At 43.6% G+C, this 22,875-nt stretch overlaps 1 protein-coding gene across 2 annotated transcripts in view; it reads left to right on the top strand.

Annotated features, from left to right (window-relative positions):
- The window catches only part of RCAN2 (regulator of calcineurin 2), a 275,827-nt gene that overhangs the window by 242,031 nt on the left and 10,921 nt on the right, over positions 1-22,875 (top strand). For both annotated transcript variants that reach the window (XM_040249543.1, XM_040249544.1), the window contains 2 exons: positions 9,953-10,126; positions 11,170-11,341. In XM_040249543.1, coding sequence (XP_040105477.1) covers positions 9,953-10,126; positions 11,170-11,341 — 346 coding nt within the window. The remainder of the gene's footprint in view (positions 1-9,952; positions 10,127-11,169; positions 11,342-22,875) is intronic.

Below are 22,875 nucleotides of genomic sequence, written 5' to 3' on the forward strand. Positions count from 1 at the left end.
CTCCTGCATTGCAGGCAGATTCTTTACTGTCTGAGCCACCAGGGAAGCCCTACGTGATTGGGTAAGATGTAAAGGGCGTGGTGCCGTTTATCAATGACGCATGTGCAATTAAAGCCTGTATCTAATCCGAGCTGACAGCCATGTGCGTTACTGCAGATTACAGATCAGAGGAGTTACTGGCCCAGAGAAGGATGTAGCAGTCGTTGAAACTGAAAGAAAAGAAGGTGACGTCGCTCAGTCGTGTCCGACTCTTTGGGACCCCATGGACTGTAGCGTACCATGGGATTTTCCAGGCAAGAGTACTGGAGTGGGTTGCTATTTCCCTGCTCCACGGGATCTTCCCAACCCAGGGATCAAACCCGGGTCTCCCGCATTGTAGGCAGACGCTTTACTGTCTGAGCCACCGGGGAAGTAGCAGTTATTAGCTCTCAGCAAATGCCCTGAACTAAGGCAGCCACTGAAATTGTAAACTGCAATGCAGCGTCTGTAAGAAGACTCTTACATGCTTCCTTCCTGTTTATAACCAAATAGAGATGAACAACTTTGGGGCATGTAACAGAGATCTGTGCTCCTAACCAGACTCTCAGAGGTCTAGTTTGCCTGGTCCACTCCCTCTCCATCCCTAGTACATGTGAGGGTGGTCCTCCCTGGTAGTCCCTACAGCTATAGCTAGGGTTCAGAGACCCCTTGAAGGGCTTACCCATGTCCTGGGGCTGGGCAGGAAGGAAGCATGCAGACATCCACAAATGGTATCTTGCTTGGCACAGCCAGACTCCATAACCCCCTGATCTCACTGGTGGGACAGTGAGACCCACTAGAACAAGCCCTGCAATCAGGTGCTGGGAGGGTCTTACTCACCCAGCTGGTGTGGGGCAGTTGCTGTTCAAGGATCCTAAGCATGCAGACAATGCCAGCTGTAGGCTCCTCTCTTGGTCCCCCCATCTATATGTGTGTTAGTCACTCAGTCGTGGCCAACTCCTTGAAATCCCATCGACTGTAGCCTGCCAAGCTCCTCTGTCCATGGACTTCTCCAGGCAAGAATACTAGAGTGGGTAGCCATTCTCTTGTGGGTAACCATTCCCTTCTCCAAGGGATTGTCCCGACACAGGGATCAAACCCTGGTCTCCTGCATTGCAGGCAGATTCTTTACCATCTGAGCCATCAGGGAAACCCACTTACCACCACTTACTGAGCAGCTGCAGGACAGTGTCTAAGTAACCCCTTTCCTTGTTCCTCCTCCTCAGGTCTCCATCTTGGGTATGTACAAAATGAATTCGAGTGCAGCAGGAAAGCAGTCATCTATAATATGAGACATGGGCTAAAACTTTGCAGATTCGATTTTCTTGGCTCTCATCCTGGTGATTCAAACATTTAGGGAAATGAACGTCATCAGCCTAGAGTTACATAAGCATTATACTTGTTTTAGCTGTTGTGCAAACCCAGACTCCTGACTACTTGGTGATGGCCCAGGAGACTTGTCGTTCTCTTGGTCCTACTTCCTGGGAAATGAATGAAGTTGCAGCTTTAGGGCCCTCATTTGCATGGGTCTCTACCAGGTCCCTGGTAGGGCCTTGTAACCTGTTCCCATGGTTATCTATAGTTTGTAAATTTTGTAAAAGTTACTGCTTATGAATTTTTTGCTCTCATCCTAAAAAACAAATTCCAAGTTGGTGCCTAATTTTGCCTTATTTTGCTTCAAGAGGGCTTCCCAAGTTGTATCAACTTCAGGCTGCACAAATAGACTCACCCCTGTTCCAAGGTCATTCCAGTATCTAGCCCTTGTACAGTTTCTTAGATTTGGAGGCATTTGGGGAGCTTTGTTTTTCTGGATGGCAGCTTGGAAGCAGAGACACAGAGACTTTCTTAACTAAAGAAGAGTACAAATGGGGACTTCTCTGGTGGTCCAGTAGTTAAGACTCTGGGCCTCCAGTGCAAGGGATGTGGGTTTGATCCCTGGTCAAGGAACAGGTCCCATGTGCCATGTGGCGTGGCCTCAGAATTTTTTTAAAAAGTGGTCGTTGTTCAGTTTCTCAGTCATGTTCAACTCTTTGCAACCCCATGGATTGCAAAACACCAGGCTTCCCTGTAGTTCACTATCTCCTGGAGTTTGCTCAAACTCATGTCCATTGAGTCAGTGATGCCATCCAACCGTCTCATCCTCTGTCACCCTCTTCTCCTCCCGCCTTCGATCTTTCCCAGCATCAGGGTCTTTTTTTCCAATGAGTCAGCTCTTCGTATCAGGTGGCCAAAGTATTGGAGCTTCAGCTTCAGCATTAGTCCTTCCAATGAATATTCAAGGTTGATTTCTTTTAGGACTGACTGGCTTGATCTCCTTGCTCTCACATTTAAAATTAAAAAACAAAAAGAGGAGTAAAAATGGATGCTCACATGGCAGTGTTATCCAGTCTCTGTGAACTTTAGGGTTGCTGTTGGGAATGAAAGAACAGAGCCAACAGAGGCCACAGAAAGCATTCTGCTGAAAGAGGTGATGAATCCATGAGGTTTTAGGACAAAGCAGCTCCTTTTGGAGTTTGGATCTGAGTTTTAGGTCTTTGTTTCTCACAAGGACTCCATTGGAAAGGCATCAAGGCTTTGTGAACTATCTATTTTTGAGCCTCTGTGTGACATGAGGTCTGTCCACTTCTTTTATCAGCAAGGAAGGGTTGAGAGCCTCCTTTTGCAGTGATTTTTTTTTTTAATTTTGGTAATACCAGAATCACAAAGGGAACAAAGCACGATTTAACACAAGTCTGCCTGACCTAAGGAATCCTGACAGGTTAAAATCCAGATGAAAAACAATCCCTCCACACAGGCTTGGTTATGCCTCCCACATAAGGAGTCTGCATTACAGAAGATTTACAGTAACAGTCCTTTTGACAGGAGGCCTTCCTGAGCAGCCTATAAAATCCAGTATGATCCTTAAACATAGGATTTGCACAGGGCTCATCTGGGGCATCCATTGAGAGGTGATAAACCTAAATGAATTATTTCACTCTTTGGCAGTTTCTGGGAGGTATTACCTGACAGATGAGAGCCTTGTGGTTTTAAGGGAAGCTGAATTCTTATTAAGATAATTTATACCCAAAGGGATCATAAGTTAGAAAATTGAAAAATTATATAAAGGTATAAAAAGCATCATTTGGAATGCAGAGGCACCATTGGATTTTTCTGGCAGCCACATTTTCAAGGTCAAGACTGCTCTTCTGGATGGACGAGGAAAGCTGGTTTTCTCATTCTGTTTTTTCAGGCTCCTCACTTCTTTGCATATCATCCATGATACAGCTGTAGTATAAACAACTCGAGCATACTAGCTCTGTTTTTTGCTAGCTAGTTAGGTGATTCTGCGAAGGTCGTTCACTTCTTAGGCTTTCACATGTTACTCAGGATAATAGTAATTCCAACTCTCCCTCAAAGGGGCCGTTATTGAGGATTTAATGAGATGATAGATTAGATTATATTGTTTATCTACAGGCTGTCTGGTTTAGAATTAAACTGAAAGTAATATTTCAACGTTCTACTAGTTTATAAAATACCTTGGGATTTTGTATCAACCAATTAAGTAAAATCTATTGATCACTTCCTAAGTCTTGGGGACTTTGTTAAAGGCTGTTGATTTAAAAAATAATTGTTGCTTCCATTTTGATTGGAAACTATTAACAGACCACCTGCTACTTGGTCTGTGTTCTATAATATCTAAGGGCAGCAGATATCATGTAGATATTCTCATATCACCAGAGCTTCTGTATGAGGACCATGGGCAGATCTTTCTACCTGGTTTTCGGGCCAGCCTCAACTTTGCCTTATTGGCCCTGAGAATTGCATAACTAATGAGGATGACCATATCATGTCAACTTTGAGAAAAATCGGAGGCAAAATGTTGGCCCACCCATGGCAGATAATCAAGACTAGATGAGAAGCTTTTCACTTTTTCTGAAGAGTCCTCCTTTTTGGCTTTATCTTTCTACTCTTGTTTTCTTCTTTTTCTCTATTCAATTTCCATTTCATTTTATTTCATTCTTCCATGTCTTTATAAGCCATGTTAAAATCTTTTATAATGTAGGGCACACTTAATAAATAAAGGAGTAATTATAACAGAGATGAAATAAGAAGATTAAAGGAAAATTGCAGTGAAATTCTCTGGGCAAAGCAATAAATGGTTCCAGTGGTAGCAGTTCATCTACACCTGTCTCAGCACTGTCCAGACCACTCAAGAAAAGCAATTACATTTAAAGGTAGAAAATTTTAAATTCCAAAGTGTTCATATTTGAAACCATAGAATTATTTGATTTCAAATAAGACCTGAGTTTGCCTTGGATCTACATTCTCTATAAGCAGTCACTTTCACAACTTTCAGGCATACTGCCTGGAATGTCTTTATATGTACCTTGTAGTTCTTGCTATGTAAAGAATGAAGCTGATAAAAATTGGTGAGGGTAAAAATACCAAATTATTCTTTGGACACCAAGCACCCCAGTCCTGCATGGTCCTACCAGCTATTGCACCCTTCCTTGCTGATTATCTCGTCTACCCTGCTATGGGTGTCCATTAGTCAGAATACCCGCCGTTGACACAGCATCCTCCCCTGTGTGCATGTCTCATCCAGCTCCACTCTTCATCCCTGGTCCTTCTTTTCCTACAAACTCCTTCTTCTAGCCTCTCTCACTTTCTTCTCTAGAGCTCCTTGTTAATTTTCCTGAGAGTACAATTTGTGTTCTAAAATAACTTCTCAACATCCTCCCTGTACCAAATCCTAGATTACTCTTGACAACACGTATCACCAGGGCATCACTCAAATGGAAGCAGACCATTCTTTGACCTCCATCATGTTGGTACCCTCAAGAGTCTCACTAGACCCCTTGTCTTACCTTTGCTGAGGTCCTATTGTGTAGCAGCTCTCAAAAGGTGGTCTATGGACTCCTGGGAGTTCCCAAGACCATATCCCATGAGATCTAAACTACTGATATTTTAATAGTAATAATACTAAGACATTATTTGCTTCTTCAGCCATGTTGACACTTACACCCATGGTGCAAAAGCAAATGTGGCTAAAACTACTGGTACTTGGGTATGAATCAAAGCAGTAGCATTGAACTATACTATTAGTATTTGTATTCTTCACAACTACACACTGAAAGTTTTTATTTTAAAAAGGAAAAGGAGTGCAATAAATAAAAATACCAAGTTTACTTCAGAATGTCTTTGATGAAGCCATAAAAGTTGTTAATTTTTATCAGTCTTTATTCTTGAGCACATGCCTTTTCAATAATCTGAATAATGAAATGGGATGTCTTACATTCTGTGGTGTAAGAAAATACAATGGGTGACTTGAGAAAATGTTTTAGGATGCTCTAAGCTGTTCTTGCCTGGAGAATCCCAGGGACGGGGGAGCCTGGTGGGCTGCCGTCTGTGGGGTCGCACAGAGTCGGACACGACTGAAGCGACTTAGCAGCAGCAAACTGCACTAGGGAGGGATGGATTGGGAGTTTAGATTAACAGGTTGCAAACTATTATATGGGCTTCCCCAGTGGCTCAGTGGGTAAAGAATCTACCTGCAATGCAAAAGCCCCAGGAGACGCAGGTTCAATCTCTGGGTTGGGAGGATCCCCTGGAGGAGGAAACAGCAACCCACCCCAGGATTCTTTATTGAAAAGTTCCATGGACAGAGGAGCCTGCTGGGCTGCCATAGGGTCTCAAAGAGTCGGACATGATGGAAAGACTGAGCATAAACAAGAAACTCTTATAAACAGGATGGATACAAAACCAGGTCCTATTGTACAGCACAGGAAACTGTATTCAATGTCCTAAATAAACCGTAATGGAAAAGAATATGAAGAAGAATGTATATATAGATATAGATATGTATAACTGAATCACTTTGCTGCACAGCAAAAATTAACACACTACTGTAAATCAAGTATACTTCAATAAAATAAACTGAAAAATAAAACCACAGTTCTTTAGGATCCTCTATCATTTATTTATGTGTGTGAAGAAGTCCAGAAACTAGTTTGAGATCACTGCTGTGGAGCTTTATGCAAACCAGTGGCTAAAACAAGATTAACTGTTGAGGAAGTGAATTTATTGGGTTTGTGGGGTACCAGGCTGGAAGAAACTGGCAGCCAGAGGACAGAAGAATATTACCATGTCCCTGATGGGAACCTGGGCATCAAAGCCATAGACGATTTGCTGTAAAAGCAGGTGGAGGACCCCCAGGACTTGCTCTGATCAAGTCACCGCTTTGCCCAAGGATACACCTGGTGCCTTCACTGAGTTGGATCTGCCTCTCAGCAGTTTGGTCTGGCATCCTGCTGCCTTAGCAAATGAAATGCTTATCATGTCACTAGTGGAAAAAAATAGAGATGACCAGCAGATTCCCAACACTTGGCCAATTGTCACCCTCTACATTGCAAGTTCTCAAAAGACCTATGCAGAGTGGACAAGCCAAGTGAATGTTAGTTGCTTATTATTATTATCATTGTAGAAGTGGGCTCCAGATGGGCCAGTGAAAACCCTGGTCTCTGAGCTCTGGGACACACCCCAGGCCTGGTGGAAGACTTCCTTTTGTTTTTGTTCTAAGCCCAAAATAAGACATAACAAATAGCCTTCTGTCACCTCCCCTCTCCAGCTTGCTGCCTGGAGCCCTCTTTGGAGAAGTAGTGGAGAAAACAATTATAGCCATCACTGACATCTGATATTCATGTCACCCCTGCCCTAACCCTGAAGCCTGGCCTCCTCCATTCCTTCCTCCTAATTCAGGCTCTTGAGGCCAAAAAGGTGAGGTGTGAAGCATAAAGAAGTATAAAACAAAAAGCAAAGAATTAGACTCCAAGGAAAAACACCTCTCCCTCCAAGGCTGATCTTAACACCTATGCTGAGGTCCTGGCGTCGGGGTGAGGGTAGGGGCAGGATAGGAAGGAAACTCCTAGACTGGAGTGGACAAATGTAGAGCCACAAAGAAGCCCTACAGATTTTGTCCTAAGAGCTGTCAATTTAATTCCTTCCATTTCTGAAAAGTCTCAAATTAATCAAACTGCCATCTTGGATTTTGCCTGGTGAGACTATTTCCTCTTGCAAGGAACCAGAAAGCATTTTATTCACCAGGATACTTGTTCAGGAAAACACAGTAGTTGGGGGGTGGAGAGGGAAATGCCTTAAAAAGCCCCCTGGGGAGGCTTCCCTGCTGGTTCTGTGGTGAAGAATCCGCCCGCCAATGCAGGAGACACTGGTTCGATGCCTGGTCCAGGAACATCCCACACCCTGCTGAGCAGCTAAACCCGTACACCACAACTATTGATCATGTGCTCTAGAGCCCGGAAACTGAAGCTGACTGAGCCAAGCCCGTGCTCACCAACAAGAGAAGCCACTGCAATAAGAAGCCTGAGAACTGCAATTATAGAGTAGCCCCTGCTCACTGCAACTAGAGAAAAGCCGACCCAGCAATGAAGATACAGCACAGTCAATAAATAAGTCAATAAAAATTTTAAAGACTTTATAAATAAATAAATCAAAAGAAAGCCCCCTGGGACTCGTGACTGAGGCCCCCCAGCCTGGGAGTTGGCTAATCCCAAGGGTTGAGAATGGAGAACAAAAAGTACCTAAGGAGCAAACAAGGAAAGATTCTGCTTTGTTCTTGCAAAGAGGAGTAAGAACAGAGCCTGAAAAGGGAAGAGAGAACCCCTCAAATATCTCCACAAATGTCATGAGACTGGAGAAAAAAAAAAGTTGTTTCGAAAAGGGGTATAATGGGGTTACATGAAATCATGTGTGTGAAACTTCTGAAACCTGTAAAGCACAATAGAATGTAAAAACTCTTTTATTCAATTTAAAGAATGTGAAAAAATACTTTAAAATAAAGTTTCCCCATTCATAGCATTCAGATTCTTTTTTTAAAAAAAAAATTGCCATGGCTGCATTTCAGTAAACATCCTTATATCTAAACAGACAAACAGCAAAAGCTAATACATGCATACAAAAAAAAGAGAACAATTATGTAGACATGAGTCAAAATGGGAGGAACTGTGCTGGCTTCCCCCACGACTCAGTGATAAAGAATCCACCTGCAATGCAGGAGTCGCAGGAGACACAGGTTCAATCCCTGGGTTGGGAAGATCCCCAGGAGCAGAGCATGGCAACCCACTCCAGTGTTCTTGCCTGGAAACTCCATGGACAGAGGAGCCTGGTGAGCTCCAGTCTACAGGGCCACAAAGAGCGAGACAATGAAAGCGACTTAGCACAAACGCACGCATGGTCGGCAACACAACGGAGAATCTCAGAAATGGGCAACAGCCTTTGGAAGGATCACAAGCCTTGGTCTTGAGGGTCTGAGACCAGTTCACCTGGTTGTGCAACAGACAGGAAGTCCTTACCGGACATCTGACCTCTTCCCATGCAGCCTCAGAGGGCACTGATTCTCTCCCCCTACATCACTTTGTTGATTCTCTTAGATGCGGTCACACAAGAGCCTGGGATAGCTTATTGCTCTCCATCTCTTGCTTTCATTAATGCAGGAACCTCTTCCTCTCAATCCAGCAGGGTAATCACTGATGTAATTGAAAGCATCTCTGTATTCTGGTTCCGGCTCTGCCAGCAACAGCCTGTGTGACCGTGGGCAGGTCCTCATCTCTTCACACCTCAGGGTCCTGATTTGTAAAATGATGGAGTTGAGAAGGGAAAGGCTGAGTTAATTATCTCTTAGGTCCCTTACAATTCCAAGTGCAGTGAATCTTGCCATATTAATCGTTCATGCATCTTCATTCCTACTTGAACTCACCCTTATGACAAAATATCTTTTACTGTAGAAATGAAAGAACCAACCTTTTTTAAAAATAGAAGTTATTTCCTTAGTGGCTCTTTCTCCATTAAGAACACAGAGTATCTTAACCTGCACTGTTTTTGTTTCTCATAATAATCTTTTTTTTGAAGCTAAGAGGAACCAGATAGATGGTGTTCATATTTTTTTTAGGTTTCCTTTTATGTCTGTTACCAGTCTTACGGGTGTTCTCTTATTTGTGTCTGCCTGCCTGTCATCTAAGATTATTAGATCATTGAGAGTTGGAACAAAATGATTCTCACTTCTGTATCCTCCTAAAACTCAGAGACTATCCTTTGTACAAAGTAAGCATTGAATAGATATTTGTTCAGTTGAATTGAAGTTTGTATCAAACCCAAAATTTTAAATTATTGCTTTATGATAGGCTTGGTGGTGCTGCAGGAATAAACTAATTCACAAATCTCAGTTTAATACAATAGAGAGTTCTTTTCCTTTGTTGAGGCAAAGTCAGCTATGTGGGGTGGGATTTGGGAAGAAGGTATTTCTGCTCCGCAGAGCCACTCAGGAAGCCAGGCTGAGGAGAATCCTATTCTGACTCTCCTACCGTCTGGAGCACATGGCATCTTCAGGGAAAGAGGCTGAAAATTTTCTAAAGGGCTTTCCTGCCTTCTGTACCCATTTCATTGGCCAGAACTAACCACATGGAGCTGCCTGACTAGTAGAAGTGTTTGGGGTCATGTGAGCTCTCATATTTTTAGGTAAGAACAGTGTCCTCAAACTTGATGATCACTAGCAATGTCGACCACATGCTTCACTCAGATCTAATATTTTGAAGATAGTGGACTCCTTTGAGAAGCTTTGACGGTTATGATACCCGTCCCAGAAACAAACACATCTGTGTTGAAACGCTCAACATAATTATCAGTTTGTCATGCATTTCCAACACCATTCACTTATTTCCTATGAATCCCAGGACCCAGATTATGAACCCTATGACAGAATCCACAGGCATGTTTAACACCTGGTAACAGATCAACAGGTGAAAAAAATCCGTTACAGTGTTCTGTTTGAATTTTATGTTAGGAAGAGCCTATTTATTTACTTGCTCATTTGTTTTTGTCAGATCTGGCATCATAACAGATATGTGATCAATGGATTTCTCTCTGTGTTTGTTTTTATCAGGAGAAATTTGAGGGTCTGTTCCGGACTTACGATGACTGTGTGACGTTCCAGCTGTTTAAGAGTTTCAGACGTGTCCGAATAAACTTCAGCAATCCCAAATCTGCAGCCCGAGCCAGGATAGAGCTTCATGAAACCCAGTTCAGAGGGAAAAAGTTAAAACTCTACTTTGCCCAGGTATGATCATTCTTTTCCAGAGTTAATCCATCTGCCCTACATTGTCTTTTTACCTTTTCAAAATGTAAATGAGGCCCTTGCTACTTTCAGATTGCTTGGTAGTCTATGATTAGTTTCACTAAAAAATAAATTTATATCATGATTCCCAGGCCAGGACAGCATAGTGGTTTAGAAAACAGGCTCTGAGCGCCCACGACAGCCTTGGTTCTAATCTAGGCAAGTCATATAACCTCACTGGGCCTCAGTTTCCCCATCTGTAAAATGGGGATGATGACATACTTCTTACACTATCATGAGGATTAAATGACTTATTGCACGTTAAAGTGCTTAGCATTTGGTAAATAAATGCCCAATAAAGACCAGCTAATACTTGTAATAAGAATGGGCTCATCACAGCTACTGGAGACAGAAATGGTAGTAACTGTTTAATGGATCCAGGGTTTCCTCTGGAGTAATAAAAATACTTTGAATCGCGATAGGAGTGGTTCTACAACACTGAACGTAGACTAAATGCCACCGAAATTGTTCAGTTTAAAATGGCTTAATTTTGAGTTATGTGAATATCACCTCAATTAAAAGAGAAAGAGAGAAGAAGGGAGAGAAATAGATGGAAGGAAGGAAGGAAAGAGGCTATGAAGGAAGGATGGGAAGGAGGGGAGGGACGCAGAGGGAGAGAAAGAAGGGAAGGAAAGGAAAGGTCTGGGCGCCAGCAGCATCAGCATCACCTGGCAATCTGGTAGCAGTGCAGATTCTCTGGCCCTGACCCCATCAACTGACTCAGAAACTCTAGGAGTCGGGGTCAGCACTGTCTTAGTAAGCTGCCCAGGTCATTCTTATGTAGCTAAAGGCTGAGACCCACTGTGTTAAGAATCAAGTAAGATAACTGAGCCCGTGGGGTGTGGTCAGTAGTCATTATTATTGCAGCCTGGATCACTGGTTCATTTGTCACAGGCTAAAGGTCAGGCTCTGCATCTCAGTGGAACAGCATGGCATATCCGAGGCCAAAATGAATAATGTGTCTTCATTTCCCCTGTGTTTGAAAGGTTCAGACTCCAGAGACAGACGGAGACAAATTGCATTTGGCTCCACCACAGCCTGCCAAACAGTTCCTCATCTCACCCCCTGCCTCTCCACCCGTCGGCTGGCAGCCCATCAGCGATGCCACACCAGTCCTTAACTATGACCTCCTCTATGCTGTGGCCAAACTAGGACCAGGTAAGCTCTGTGGCCCTTTCTGGAAATAAACATTTGGCAGCCGCTTAGAAAAGTCAAACAAGATGAACCATCCTAAAATCCTGGGTTCTTTGTAACATCTGCATTTCTTTTTTTTTTTTTTTTCTCTTAATTTTCTTAAAATGTGAATTTATATATTTACTTTTGGCTGTGCTGGTTCGTTGTTGCTCTGAGGGCTTTTTTGTAGTTGTGGTGAAGCAAGGCTACTCTCCAATTGCAGTGGGAGGGCTTCTCATTTCAGTCGCTTCTCTTCTTGCAGAAAACAGGCTCTAGGGTGCAAGGGTGTCAGTAGTTGCAGCACATGGGCTCAGTAGTTGTGACTCCCGGGCTCTGGAGCACACGCTCACTAGTTGTGGCACACAGGCTTAGTTGCTTCTCAGCATGTGGGATCTTCCGGGACCAGGGATTGAACCCATGTGTCTCCTGCACTGGCAGGCAGATTCTTTACCACTGAGCCACGAGGCAAGTCCACCAGCTGCATTTCTAATGAATTTATGTCTGTCTGTAGACAGCCAGAGGGATGATGAATGAAAACGCAGCATCAGACTTTGTACCTGTTCAAAAGCAATTCCGGAACTGGCACTAAAATGTCAGTCCTAGCTTCTGGATTGCAGTGCAGATATTTTAAAGTTGCAAAACAGGCAAAATGAGCTCTACCAGCTGGCACAAGGCTTCTAGACTGTTCAACCTTGTTTTACTGCTGCCGCTGTATGCCCAGGAATCCTTGGCTACAAAACAATCTATCTGCAAAGTGACACCTCTAAGACCCCCAGGGAAGCCAGTCACATTAGCCTCTAACTTTAGAAAAAAGTCTGTGGTTGTTTTGTTCTGATGTTGGTACCTGTAGCGTGGATGCTCTCATTTTCACTATGGTGCAGCATTTATTTATACCGCAAGGTATTCATCCACTCTCCTGCTGGCTGTTTAGAGGGTTTCCAGTTTCTTGCCATTACAACCCAAGCTGCAGTTAACATTCTTGTATGTATTTCTTACACACTTATCCAAAAGCTTATGTTTTTGTACCTAGAAGTGATACTGTCCTCAGTTTCAGCTGATGATGCCACCTTGTACTACAAAGTAGTTTTCCTATATTATAGCAAGAGGAGAAATGGTGGAAAGTGGGTGGGCCACAACCAGTGGGAGCTGAGCTTTTAAGCACCGAAGATCTGAAAGTAAATAATAGTCATTGTGCCTGCTGTCTGTACTGGTGGTTCCCACAGTGTGAAAGGGGGCTGAGTGCACACCCCAGAAATTCTAATTTAGTTGATTTGGATCAAATCAAGCATCACTATTTAAAAAAAAAATCTCCCCGGGTGATTCTGATGTGCAGATGAGTTCAAGAACCATTGGTAGCCAAATCCAGGGATGATAAATTTATAAGTTCTTATCAGTATTTCTTAGATAAGGAAAACATTTGGCATTAGTATCTCTCACCCCAGAAATCTCAAGTTTTAGTAACACATATGGGTTTTCATGGTGGCTCAGACGGTGAAGAGTCTGCCTGCAATGCCAGAGACTAGAGTTTGATCCGTGGGTCAGGAAGATCCCCTGGAGAAGGGAATGGCTACCTACTCCAGTATTCTTGTCTGGAGAATCCCATGTACAGAGGAGCCAAAGGGGGCTACAGTCCTGGGGTTTCAAAGAGTCGGACATGACTGACTTCACTTTCACTTTTTAAAAATTGATTGTTGTGTACACTGAAATTTAAGGATCCTGAGTATGAGGGTGACCCACTGTCTTGGTGCCCTCAGACTTACGGGATTCCTGGAAACTTGTGATGCTAAAACCAAGAAATTCCCAGGCAATTCAGGAAAAGCTGATCATCCTACTGGGTCTTCAGATTGATATGAGGCTGATGCGATGAATAATTACTCCCTGCATGAGAATTACTGGCTGTCCCATGTGTGGCCTTAAAGTTAGATTACAGCACTTTCAACAGCAATGTCTTTGGGGAGTTTCTTTGTAATCACTGTCTAGTCATTCAGCTTCTCAGAGCCTTTAAAATAGCTGTTGGTTTCAACTACTGAGAAGCAGGAGGTATCCAACTACCAAGATGGGCTGATAAAAGAAGTAAGAATAAGGGAGATGTTTGTGGAATGTGATTTCCTTGAAAGTCTGGTCCACATACAGGAATTCCGAGCATATGCACTCCCATCCCAAGAGAGCCATGTGTGTGTTATGTGCAGATGCTGTAGAGTGTGTGAAATAAATCAGGTCTGCTGCAGTCAAGCCTGTGACCCATTTCCCCCAGTCATTTCAGGATACTTTACTTTTTAGTTTCATTTATTTCTTATTTTTGGCCGTGCTGGGTCTTCATTGCTGCATGCGGGCTTTCTCTAGTTGCAGTAAGTGGAAACTACTCTCTAGTCGCGGCGTGCGGGCTTCTCTTGTTGTGGAGCACGGGCTCTAGGGTACTTGGCTTCAGTAGTTGCAGCCCTGGGCTCTGGAGCACAGGCTCAGGAGTTATGGCACAGGAGCTTAGTTTCCCTCAGCATGTAGGATCTTCCTGGACTAGGACTTGAACCCAGGTCCCCTGCATTGGTAGGTGGATTCTTAATCACTGGACCACCAGGGAAATCCCAATCAGAACATTTTAAAAGCAGGACCATGAAAGCTGCTATCCTTCAAGCTGCTGGTTTGACTGCCAAGATTTTAACAAGAACACAGTTGAACATCTTGTACAGCTGTTTTGAATGTTAGCAAACAGAGCTCAACATAGAATCACTGAGGTCTTGGCTAGAGGGCCTAGAGATTCCCAGGTAGCGCTAGTGGTAAAGAATCTGCCTGCCAATGCAGGAGACTCAAGAGATGCAGGTTCGATCCCTGAGTCAGGAAGATCCCCTGGAGAAGGAAATGGCAACTCACTACAGCATTCTTGTCTGGAGAATCCCATGGCCAGAGGAGCCTGGCAGGCTACAGTCCACGGGGAGACAAAGAGATGGACTTGACTGAGCAACTGAGCACACTTCAAGGACCTAGGGGGTCACTGCCAACTTGTGTCTCACAGGAGGGGAACCTGAGGCCCTGAGAGGGAAGCAGGAATGACTTGCTGGTGACAGGACCAGGGCCCCATGGCAGCACTCTTCCTATTTCACTTTCTATACAGGAGGCCCAGGCTGTCAGACTTTCAGATCCCAGCTGGCCTCAGGTCCTCTCACTTGGAGCCTGCAATCCAGTAAATTCACATCATTTCTAATCTAGAGCCAGAAAGAAAATTGGTTTAGAGTTAATGTTCACAGAGCATGATGCAAAGGAAAGATAAGGGCAAGTCTCAGAGCACCTCACTGGCTCGTGGAGCTGAGTCCCTGGTCTGAGGCCACCGCCAGGGACCCATGTAACCTGGGACTGACGGAGACAGGAGGGGAGACAGTGGGATCAGGCATCAGAAGGGATGCTCACACAGCATGGGACAGAGGGGCAAGGAAGTGGGAAGAAAATGACCTTAAAGAGACAGAAAAAAAGAGGGCTTCCTTTTAGAATTGTGAATAATTTATCAATAGTGTTAAAAATGCTTGCCTTTTGTCTTAATTTTACGGCTTAACCTGTGACCGTCACCTTACCTTTTGTTGTTGCTGTTCAGTCGCTCAGTCGTGTCTGACTCTTTGCAACCCCACGGACTACAGCACGCAAGCCTTCCACGTCCTCACTGTCTCCTGGAATTTGCTCAGACTCATGTCCATTGAGTTGATGATGCCATCCAACCGTCTCATCCTCTGTCGTCCCCTTCTCCTCCCACCTTCAGTCTTTCCCAGCATTAGGGTCTTTTCCAGTGAGTCAGTTCTTCGCATCAGGTGGCCAAAATATTGGAGTTTCAGCTTCAGCATCAGTCCTTCCAGTGAATATTCAGGGTTGATTTCCTTTAGGATGGACTGGTTGGATCTCCTTGCTATCCAAGGGACTCTCAAGAGTCTTAAATTTACTTCACTAAGTAAATCTACCAGCTTTGAAGTACCCTGCTGTGCAGTCAACACAGACATGGGCTCTGTTAATATCCCCATTTTCCAAATCAGACCACTGAGCAGTAGAGGGGTGAGTGCCTTTGCCCAAGGTGACACAGCTGGTTGGAGGCAGAGACAAAAGTTCCTGGCTCTTCTGACCACCACTTGGTCTGATCCAGTGGCCTCTATTGAGGGCGCTGGCTGCCTGGGTGGGCTTTAGGACGTCTCTGCTCTGAGACAGGCAGAACATTTAGCCCAAACCTGCATGGACAGTCACCTCTAACACCATCGTAACTTCCGGAAAGGCTGACCCAGAGGCTGGTAAGTGTGTAAATGAAGGCCTGTGTGCTGTGTGTGCAAGAGTGAATACAGAGGGTCTCCGGCTCTTTACAGTTGACTGACATCATGTCCGTAGAAAGTGAAAGAAAGTGAAGTCGCTGAGTCGTGTCCGACTCTTTGCGATCCCATGGACTGTAGCTCACCAGGCTCCTTTGTCCATGGGATTCTCCAGGCAATAGTACTGGAGTGGATTGCCATTCCCTTCTCCGGGGATCTTCCCGACCCAGGGATCGGACCCAGGTCTCCCGCACTGTAGATAGGCGCTTTACCAGCTGAGCCACCAGCTACAGTTTGGGGGTCTTCTCTTTATCCTTTTCTCCATATTTGTCAGCAGTTTAAGGTTGTTTCTCTTCATTGCGTTATCCACATGTCCTTTTCCGGTGTCCTTAAGGCTTCTACACTCCACACAGATAACTGATTTATATCCAACAACTGAACTGAAAGTCTCGCACAGGTTCTAGTAGAAGCCTGGGCCTCTGGCCGCTGTTTTAGCTGCAGTGATGAGAGAGCAGGACCACACACCGAGTCCCCCAACCCACACCTCTGCCCCCTCCCCAACCAGGTGCCAGGGCCTGGAACTGCTTCGGTCCCCTGCCGCTTTCCACAAACGCTCACTTCCCCTTCCGGTAATTTTCTATTGTCCATCTTTCTGTCTCCCCTGCTTCTTTGAGGGGAGAATGCCTGTTTTATTCAGTTTGGTATTCCCAGTGCCTGATAGCAGTTTGCACATACTAGGTGCTCTATAAATACTGAATGAATGAATCAGACCTATTACTCACCACTTCCGCCCCTCCTCCGCCCCGAGGGATAATTTCTTCACTGGCAAACTGTTGCTGTTTTATGGCTTTAGCTAGACTGAGTCAGGCAGCACTAAATTAATGTTTTCTCCACCAACAGGACTTTTAGCATTTCCATTTAGAAAAAAAAAAAGATTTCATAAATTCATTTTTAATCCTTAGGCAGAATCATTTCAATAACAAATTATAAGTCATTCGATGTTAAGGATGACTACCTTAGTTCCAGGAGTAGAGACATAAATTAGAATGCGAGCAAAGCAACTCAAATGATCAAAGGAATGGAGTTTTGCTTCCTTCCGAGGAGTGACTAATGGTGCTAAATTGGTCCAGCTGAGTGACTGACAAGGGATGCAGAAATCCAAGGATGCTGAGGAAGAGTAAGTCTAAAGAAAGAGCATTTCAGAACAGGGGTCTGGAATCAGATGGCCCTTGGGTCCAGGATCACTGGCAAACCAGCTGGCTTGTGGAAGCTTTGACACGTGTAGCTGCCAATGGAAGGCAACAAAGTGTTGTTTAGACCCTTTCATGGAGGATAAATGGGAGAGGGAGGACACAGGTCTTGCCTCAGACAGAAAGGGACGAAACGTCACCTTGTTCTTGAAGAAAGGAACACTGGTGACTCTCTTCCAGAGAGGGACAAGTCATGCTCCCCAGAGCTTCTAAAGAGGCTCTTGAAACAAGCATGGTGGGAACAGTGCAATCACAAAAGGACTGTGATCAAACCCAAGCTTGTGGGTTTCCTTTGAAATCATTAATGGATTTCGGTGTGAGCCCAGGGCCACGTAACAGTGGGGAAGCATCTCCTTGTTCTGTTTGTGATAGTGAGAATAGGACCATAGTCTGGAAAATAGGAGAGGCACAATTTCAAACGTTTTTAACCACTGTCTCCGTGACCGTATGTTCTGTTTTTCATCCAGAACAGAAAGTAAGTAAAATAGATAAATTAGGGGAAAAAATGTAAACAGAAACAATGGCTAAAACTGATAATTGGGGCTTACTGTGTCAGGCACTGTTCTAAACACCTTACTATATAGATTATCTCATTTAACGTTCACAACGACTCTATGAGAAGGTGTTGTTATTCTCCTCATTTATACAGCTGGGGAACGTGAGGCACAGAATAGCTAAGTAATTTGCCAAAGGCTACACAGCTGGTAAGTTAAAATATGTCCCTCTGCCCCTGGTGAGACACAGGAAGGATTAATGGAGCCCGCGCCCTTGCCTTAAGGAGTGCAAAGTTTGAAAAACCAGGGAGATCTCTTGAAGAACAATATTATTTCTCCAAAAGCAATTCCAGATTGTTGCAAAAGGATATTTTTAAAAGTACAGGACAACTTAGACACTTTGTTTCTTTAGAATTCATTTCTCTGCTTATTGGCACTTCCTAAAGCATATGCAGGGCCTCTGCTCTTTAAGGCAAGTTTGATGTTTTCCTGTAATGTCAAGCAGGACATGTGGATCAGATTCACCATCCTCTGTTCTTTTTAAAGGACAGGTCTATATAAAACAGAAGAAGCTTTCCATGCAGATCAAAATTGCAAGATGAGTATCACACCAGTCAGAATAGCCATCATCAAAAAGTCTACAAACAGTTAATGCTGGAGAGGGTGTGGAGAAAAGGGAACCCTCCTACGCTGTTGGTGAGAATGTAAATCGGTGCAGCCACTATGGAGAACAGTATGGAGGTTCCTTAAAAAACTAAAAATAGAACTACCACGTGTTCTAGCAACCCCACCCCTAGCATATATCTGGAAAAGACAAAAACTGTAATTCAGAAAGACACAGGCCTCCAATGTTCATAACAGCGCTATTTACAATAGCCAAGAAACAGAAGCAATCTAAGTGTCTGTCAAGAGATGAATGAGTGAAAAAGATGTGGTATAGAGATACAATGGAATATACTCAGCCATAAAAAAGAATGAAATAATGCCATTTATGGCTACACGGATGGACCTAGAGATTATCATACTCAGTGTAGTCAGAGAAAGACAAATATTATATGATTTCACTTATCTGTGAAATCTAAAAAAATGATACAAATGGAATTACAAAAGAGAAACAGACTCACAGACATCGAAAACAAATCTATGGTTACCAAAAGGGGAAGATTGGAGGAGGGATAAAGCAGGAGTTTGGGATTAACAGACACACACTCAGTTCAGTTGCTCAGTTGTGTTCAACTTGTTGCAACTCCATGGACTGCAGCACGCCAGCCTTCTCTGTCTATCACCAACTCCCAAAGCTTGCTCAAACTCATGTCCATCCAGTTGGTGATGCCATCCAACCATCTCATCCTCTTCTCTTGCCTTCAATCTTTCCTAGCATCAGGGTCTTTTCTGATGAGTCAGTTCTTCGCATTAGGTGGCCAGAGTATTAGAGTTTCAGCTTCAGCATCAGCCCTTCCAATGAATATTCAGGACTGATTTCCTTTAGGATTGACTGATTTGATCTTGCAGTCCACAGGACTCTGAAGAGCCTTCAACACCACAGTTCAAAAGCATCAATTCTTTGGTGCTCAGCTTTCTTTATAGTCTAACTTTCACATCCATATGTGACTACTGGAAAAACCATAGCTTTGAGTAAATGGACCTTTGTTGGCAAAGTAATGTCTCTGCTTTTTAATATGCTGTCTAGTTTGCTCATAGCTTTTTTCCAAGGAACAAGCGTCTTCTAATTTCATGGTGCAGTCACCATCTGCAGTGATTTTGGAGCCCAAGAAAATAAAGTCTCTCACTGTTTCCATTTTTCCCTATCTATTTGCCATGAAGTGATGGGACCAGATGCCATGATCTTAGTTTTCTGAATGTTGAGTTTTAAGCCAACTTTTTCACTCTCCTCTTTCACTTTTATCAAGAGGCTCTTTAGTTCTTCACTTTCTGCCATAAGGGTGGTGTCATCTGCATATCTGAGGTTATTGATATTTCACCCGGCAATCTTGATTCCAACTTGTGCTTCATCCAGTCTGGCATTTTGCATGATGTACTCTGCATATAAGTTAAATTAGCAGAGTGTGTGTGTGTAACAGATACACAGTACTATATATAAAATAGATAAACAACAATGACCTACTTAAAGCACAGGGGACTATAATCAGTATCTTGTAATAACCTAAAATGGAAAAGATTCTGAAACATAATATATGTATTTATATATATAAATTAATATAAATAATATATATATAAATATATAAATTAAAATTTATAATAATGTCCCTGGTGAATTTACAGAAGCCCAGAGTTTCCCTGGTGGCTCAAATGGTAACGAATCCACCTGCAATGCAGGTGACCAGGGTTCAATCCCTGGGTCAGGAAGATAGGCTGGAGAAGGAAATGGCTGTCCATTCCAGTATTTTGCCTGGACAGAGGAGCCTGGCAGGCTCCAGTCCATGGGGTCGAAAGGGTCAGACACAACTAAGCGACTAAGCACAGCAGACAGAACATCATTTATCAATGCCCTGGACAAAATAAGATGAGCTTTGTTCTGGTGGAGAATGAATTGGGTATTTTCTTTTGTTTATTTTATAATGCCTATTGTTCCTGACTCCAGAGAGAATACAGTCCTCTGTTCTTTTTGGATGCAAAACAAAACAGGACAAACAAAACCCAGCCCAGCAAAACAGCTTATCTGCACTCATCAGCAAAATGGCAAATGGAGATGTCCCTGGCACTAGACGGGTGGTCAGTCAGAGATGTAAAATGCCAGCCTGTTCTGCTCTCTAGGATGGCTCTGAAAGGTCAAGTTCATTGTCACTGGAAATGCCTGCAGGGAGAGATATGAAAAGTCATTGTCTGGTCCCTTTTTCCTCCTGCTATTTTTAGCTCTTGTTAGAGAGATCAATTTTAGTTAACTGCAGAGGAGGACTTAAAATCGTGCTTGAGTTTCAAGTACATTGGCTATATTTAGATTTTTTTTCCAAATTCTTGTCCATCAAAACATGCCGTGGTAAAGCAGTTTTGCTGGTTTGCTGCTCTATGTACATTGTTTCTCCCCAAAGGGAAAAATAAATGTCATTAATTCATGTCACTTATAAGGAAGAAACATTTTCTATTCCAGGCTCATTGATTCTGAGGTAGAGAAAAATTCCATTTTTAAAATATAGATGATCACCTATATTTGGGGTGCCAGTAGCATGACCATTATATAAGCCCCAGTTCTTGTTCAGCAATTGCTGTATTCGGATCACAAACATGGAAAGCAAATAAAACAGCCAATCCCGGGGCTCCGTTTAGTACAGTCTCCTCACGTCAGCCCCTCATGGGAGGGATGCACATTTGTGAGCCAGGGACATGCAATCCTAATTTTCTGCCTCCTTTGGAAGAATTTTCCCTGGGGGGGGAAAAATATGTTAAAAGGGCTTATCTTCTAAGTATATATTCCACAATTATCCTCAGTCATTACTGAGTAGCAATATAAAGTACTTCCTTTTCTTATGTCACAGGTAAAATATGCACGTTGTAGAAAAACAGAAAAGACACAGAACCAAGACTTGGAAGTGGGTGCACATCCATAGTTATTCCCATAGCAGACCACTAATCCTGGGAAAGGAGGAACAGGGTGATCGCTTCCAGGCCGGGGAACCTCCTGATTCTACGGCCAAGCACCCCGAGAGCACTCTTCTCTTCCCCACCCCTGCACTTTCCTCTCAGCCCTGGAACCGAAACCCCACCTCAAGGACTTCCGGGTCTCTCTTTACCTTCCCACCTTCTCCCTCGGTGGCTCCCTTGGTCCCTCACCTCCCCGCAGGGTTCCGCTCCTTTGTCCCAACCACTGATTCAGCGCCTCAGTCTGCTGTCCATAGGGAGTGCTTCCAGGTCCTAAATGACTCAGGAGGGAATGAAGATAAATGGCCCCTTAATCCAGTCTTAGAGGAAAACCCAAAGAAGATAAGGAAGCTTTCCTTTTTTTTAACCGAAAGATAGTTGATTTCCAGTATTAATTTCAGGAGAATAGCATAATGATTCAGTTTTTTTATAGATTACACTCCATTAGAAGTTATTACAAAATAGTGCCCATAATTCCCTGTGCTGTTCAATATATCCTCGTGTGCATGCTAAGTTGCTTCAGTCATCTCCAACCCTGTGTATCCCTATGGACCATAGCCCGCCAGGCTCCTCTGTCCATGGGATTCTTCAGGCAAGAAAACTGGAGTCGATTGCCATTCTCTCCTACAGGGGATCTTCCCAACCCAGGGATCGAACCTGCATCTCTTGGCAGGCTGGTTCTCTAGCACCACCTGGGAAGCCCTCAGTATATCCTGATTTCTTATATATTTTATGCATATAGTTTGCACCTCTTAATCCCCCACCCCTATATTGCACCACCTTCCATCTCCCCACTGGAAACCACTGGTTTGTTCTCAGTATCTGTGAGTCAGTTTCTGTTTTGCTATACATTGTAAATATATTTTATTGCTTTATACATTCATTTTTTCTTTATGATTCCACATATAAATGATATCACATAGTATTTGTCTTTGACATTTTACTAAGCATAATATTCCCTCTGCCATTGCTCTAAATGGCAGAATTGTTCTGTTTTATGGCTGAGTAATGTTCATATATATATATGTATATATATAGCAGCTGCATCTTTTTTACCTGTGGATGGGCATTTGGGTTGCCTCCATATCTTGTCTACTGTAAATAATGCTGTGTGAACACTGGGGGGTTCATGTATCTTTTAGAACTAGTGTTTTTATTTTTTCTCGATAAATATCCAGGAGTGGAATTGCTGGATCTTATGGTAGTCCTATTTTTAGTTTTTTAAGGAATCTCCATACTGTTTTCCATAGTGGATGCACCAATAATGAACAAAGGTTCCCTTTTCCTCACATCTTCACCAACACTTGTTAGTTGCAAGACCTTTTGATGATAGCCATTTTAGTGTGAGGCAAACTTTCTTTTACTGCAATGGAGCACTTCTGAGAACAAAACCATGGAATCGTTCTCCCTCTCTCCCCTCACTTCCCTCTCCCTCCCTTCACCCCTCCTCCATCTTACCAAAGACCACTTCTGCTCTCCTATCTTGAGAAGGGGCAGGCCTGAGAATGGGGGTGGGTGAGGGAAAAGACCTCAGATCTCTCATGTCAATAATCTTGACTCATTGGAAAAGACTCTGATTCTGGGAGGGATTGGGGGCAGGAGGAGAAGGGGACGACAGAGGATGAGATGGCTGGATGGCATCACTGACTCGATGGACGTGAGTCTGAGTGAACTCCGGGAGTTGGTGATGGACAGGGAGGCCTGGCGTGCTGTGATTCATGGGGTCGCGAAGAGTTGGACATGACTGAGCAACTGAACTGAACTGAACATGTGCTTATTCCAGACCCTTTGAGGCAGGGGGGTCCATGTGCAGCCCTGATGTCTCTTCTATGCCCTTCTGAACTCATAACATTGCAGGCAGTGTCATGCTTTGACACTCAGTGGACCTCCATTGGAGTCTT

Source organism: Oryx dammah, unplaced genomic scaffold, assembly GCF_014754425.2.
Source record: "Oryx dammah isolate SB20612 unplaced genomic scaffold, SCBI_Odam_1.1 HiC_scaffold_11, whole genome shotgun sequence".
NCBI lineage: Eukaryota > Metazoa > Chordata > Mammalia > Artiodactyla > Bovidae > Oryx > Oryx dammah.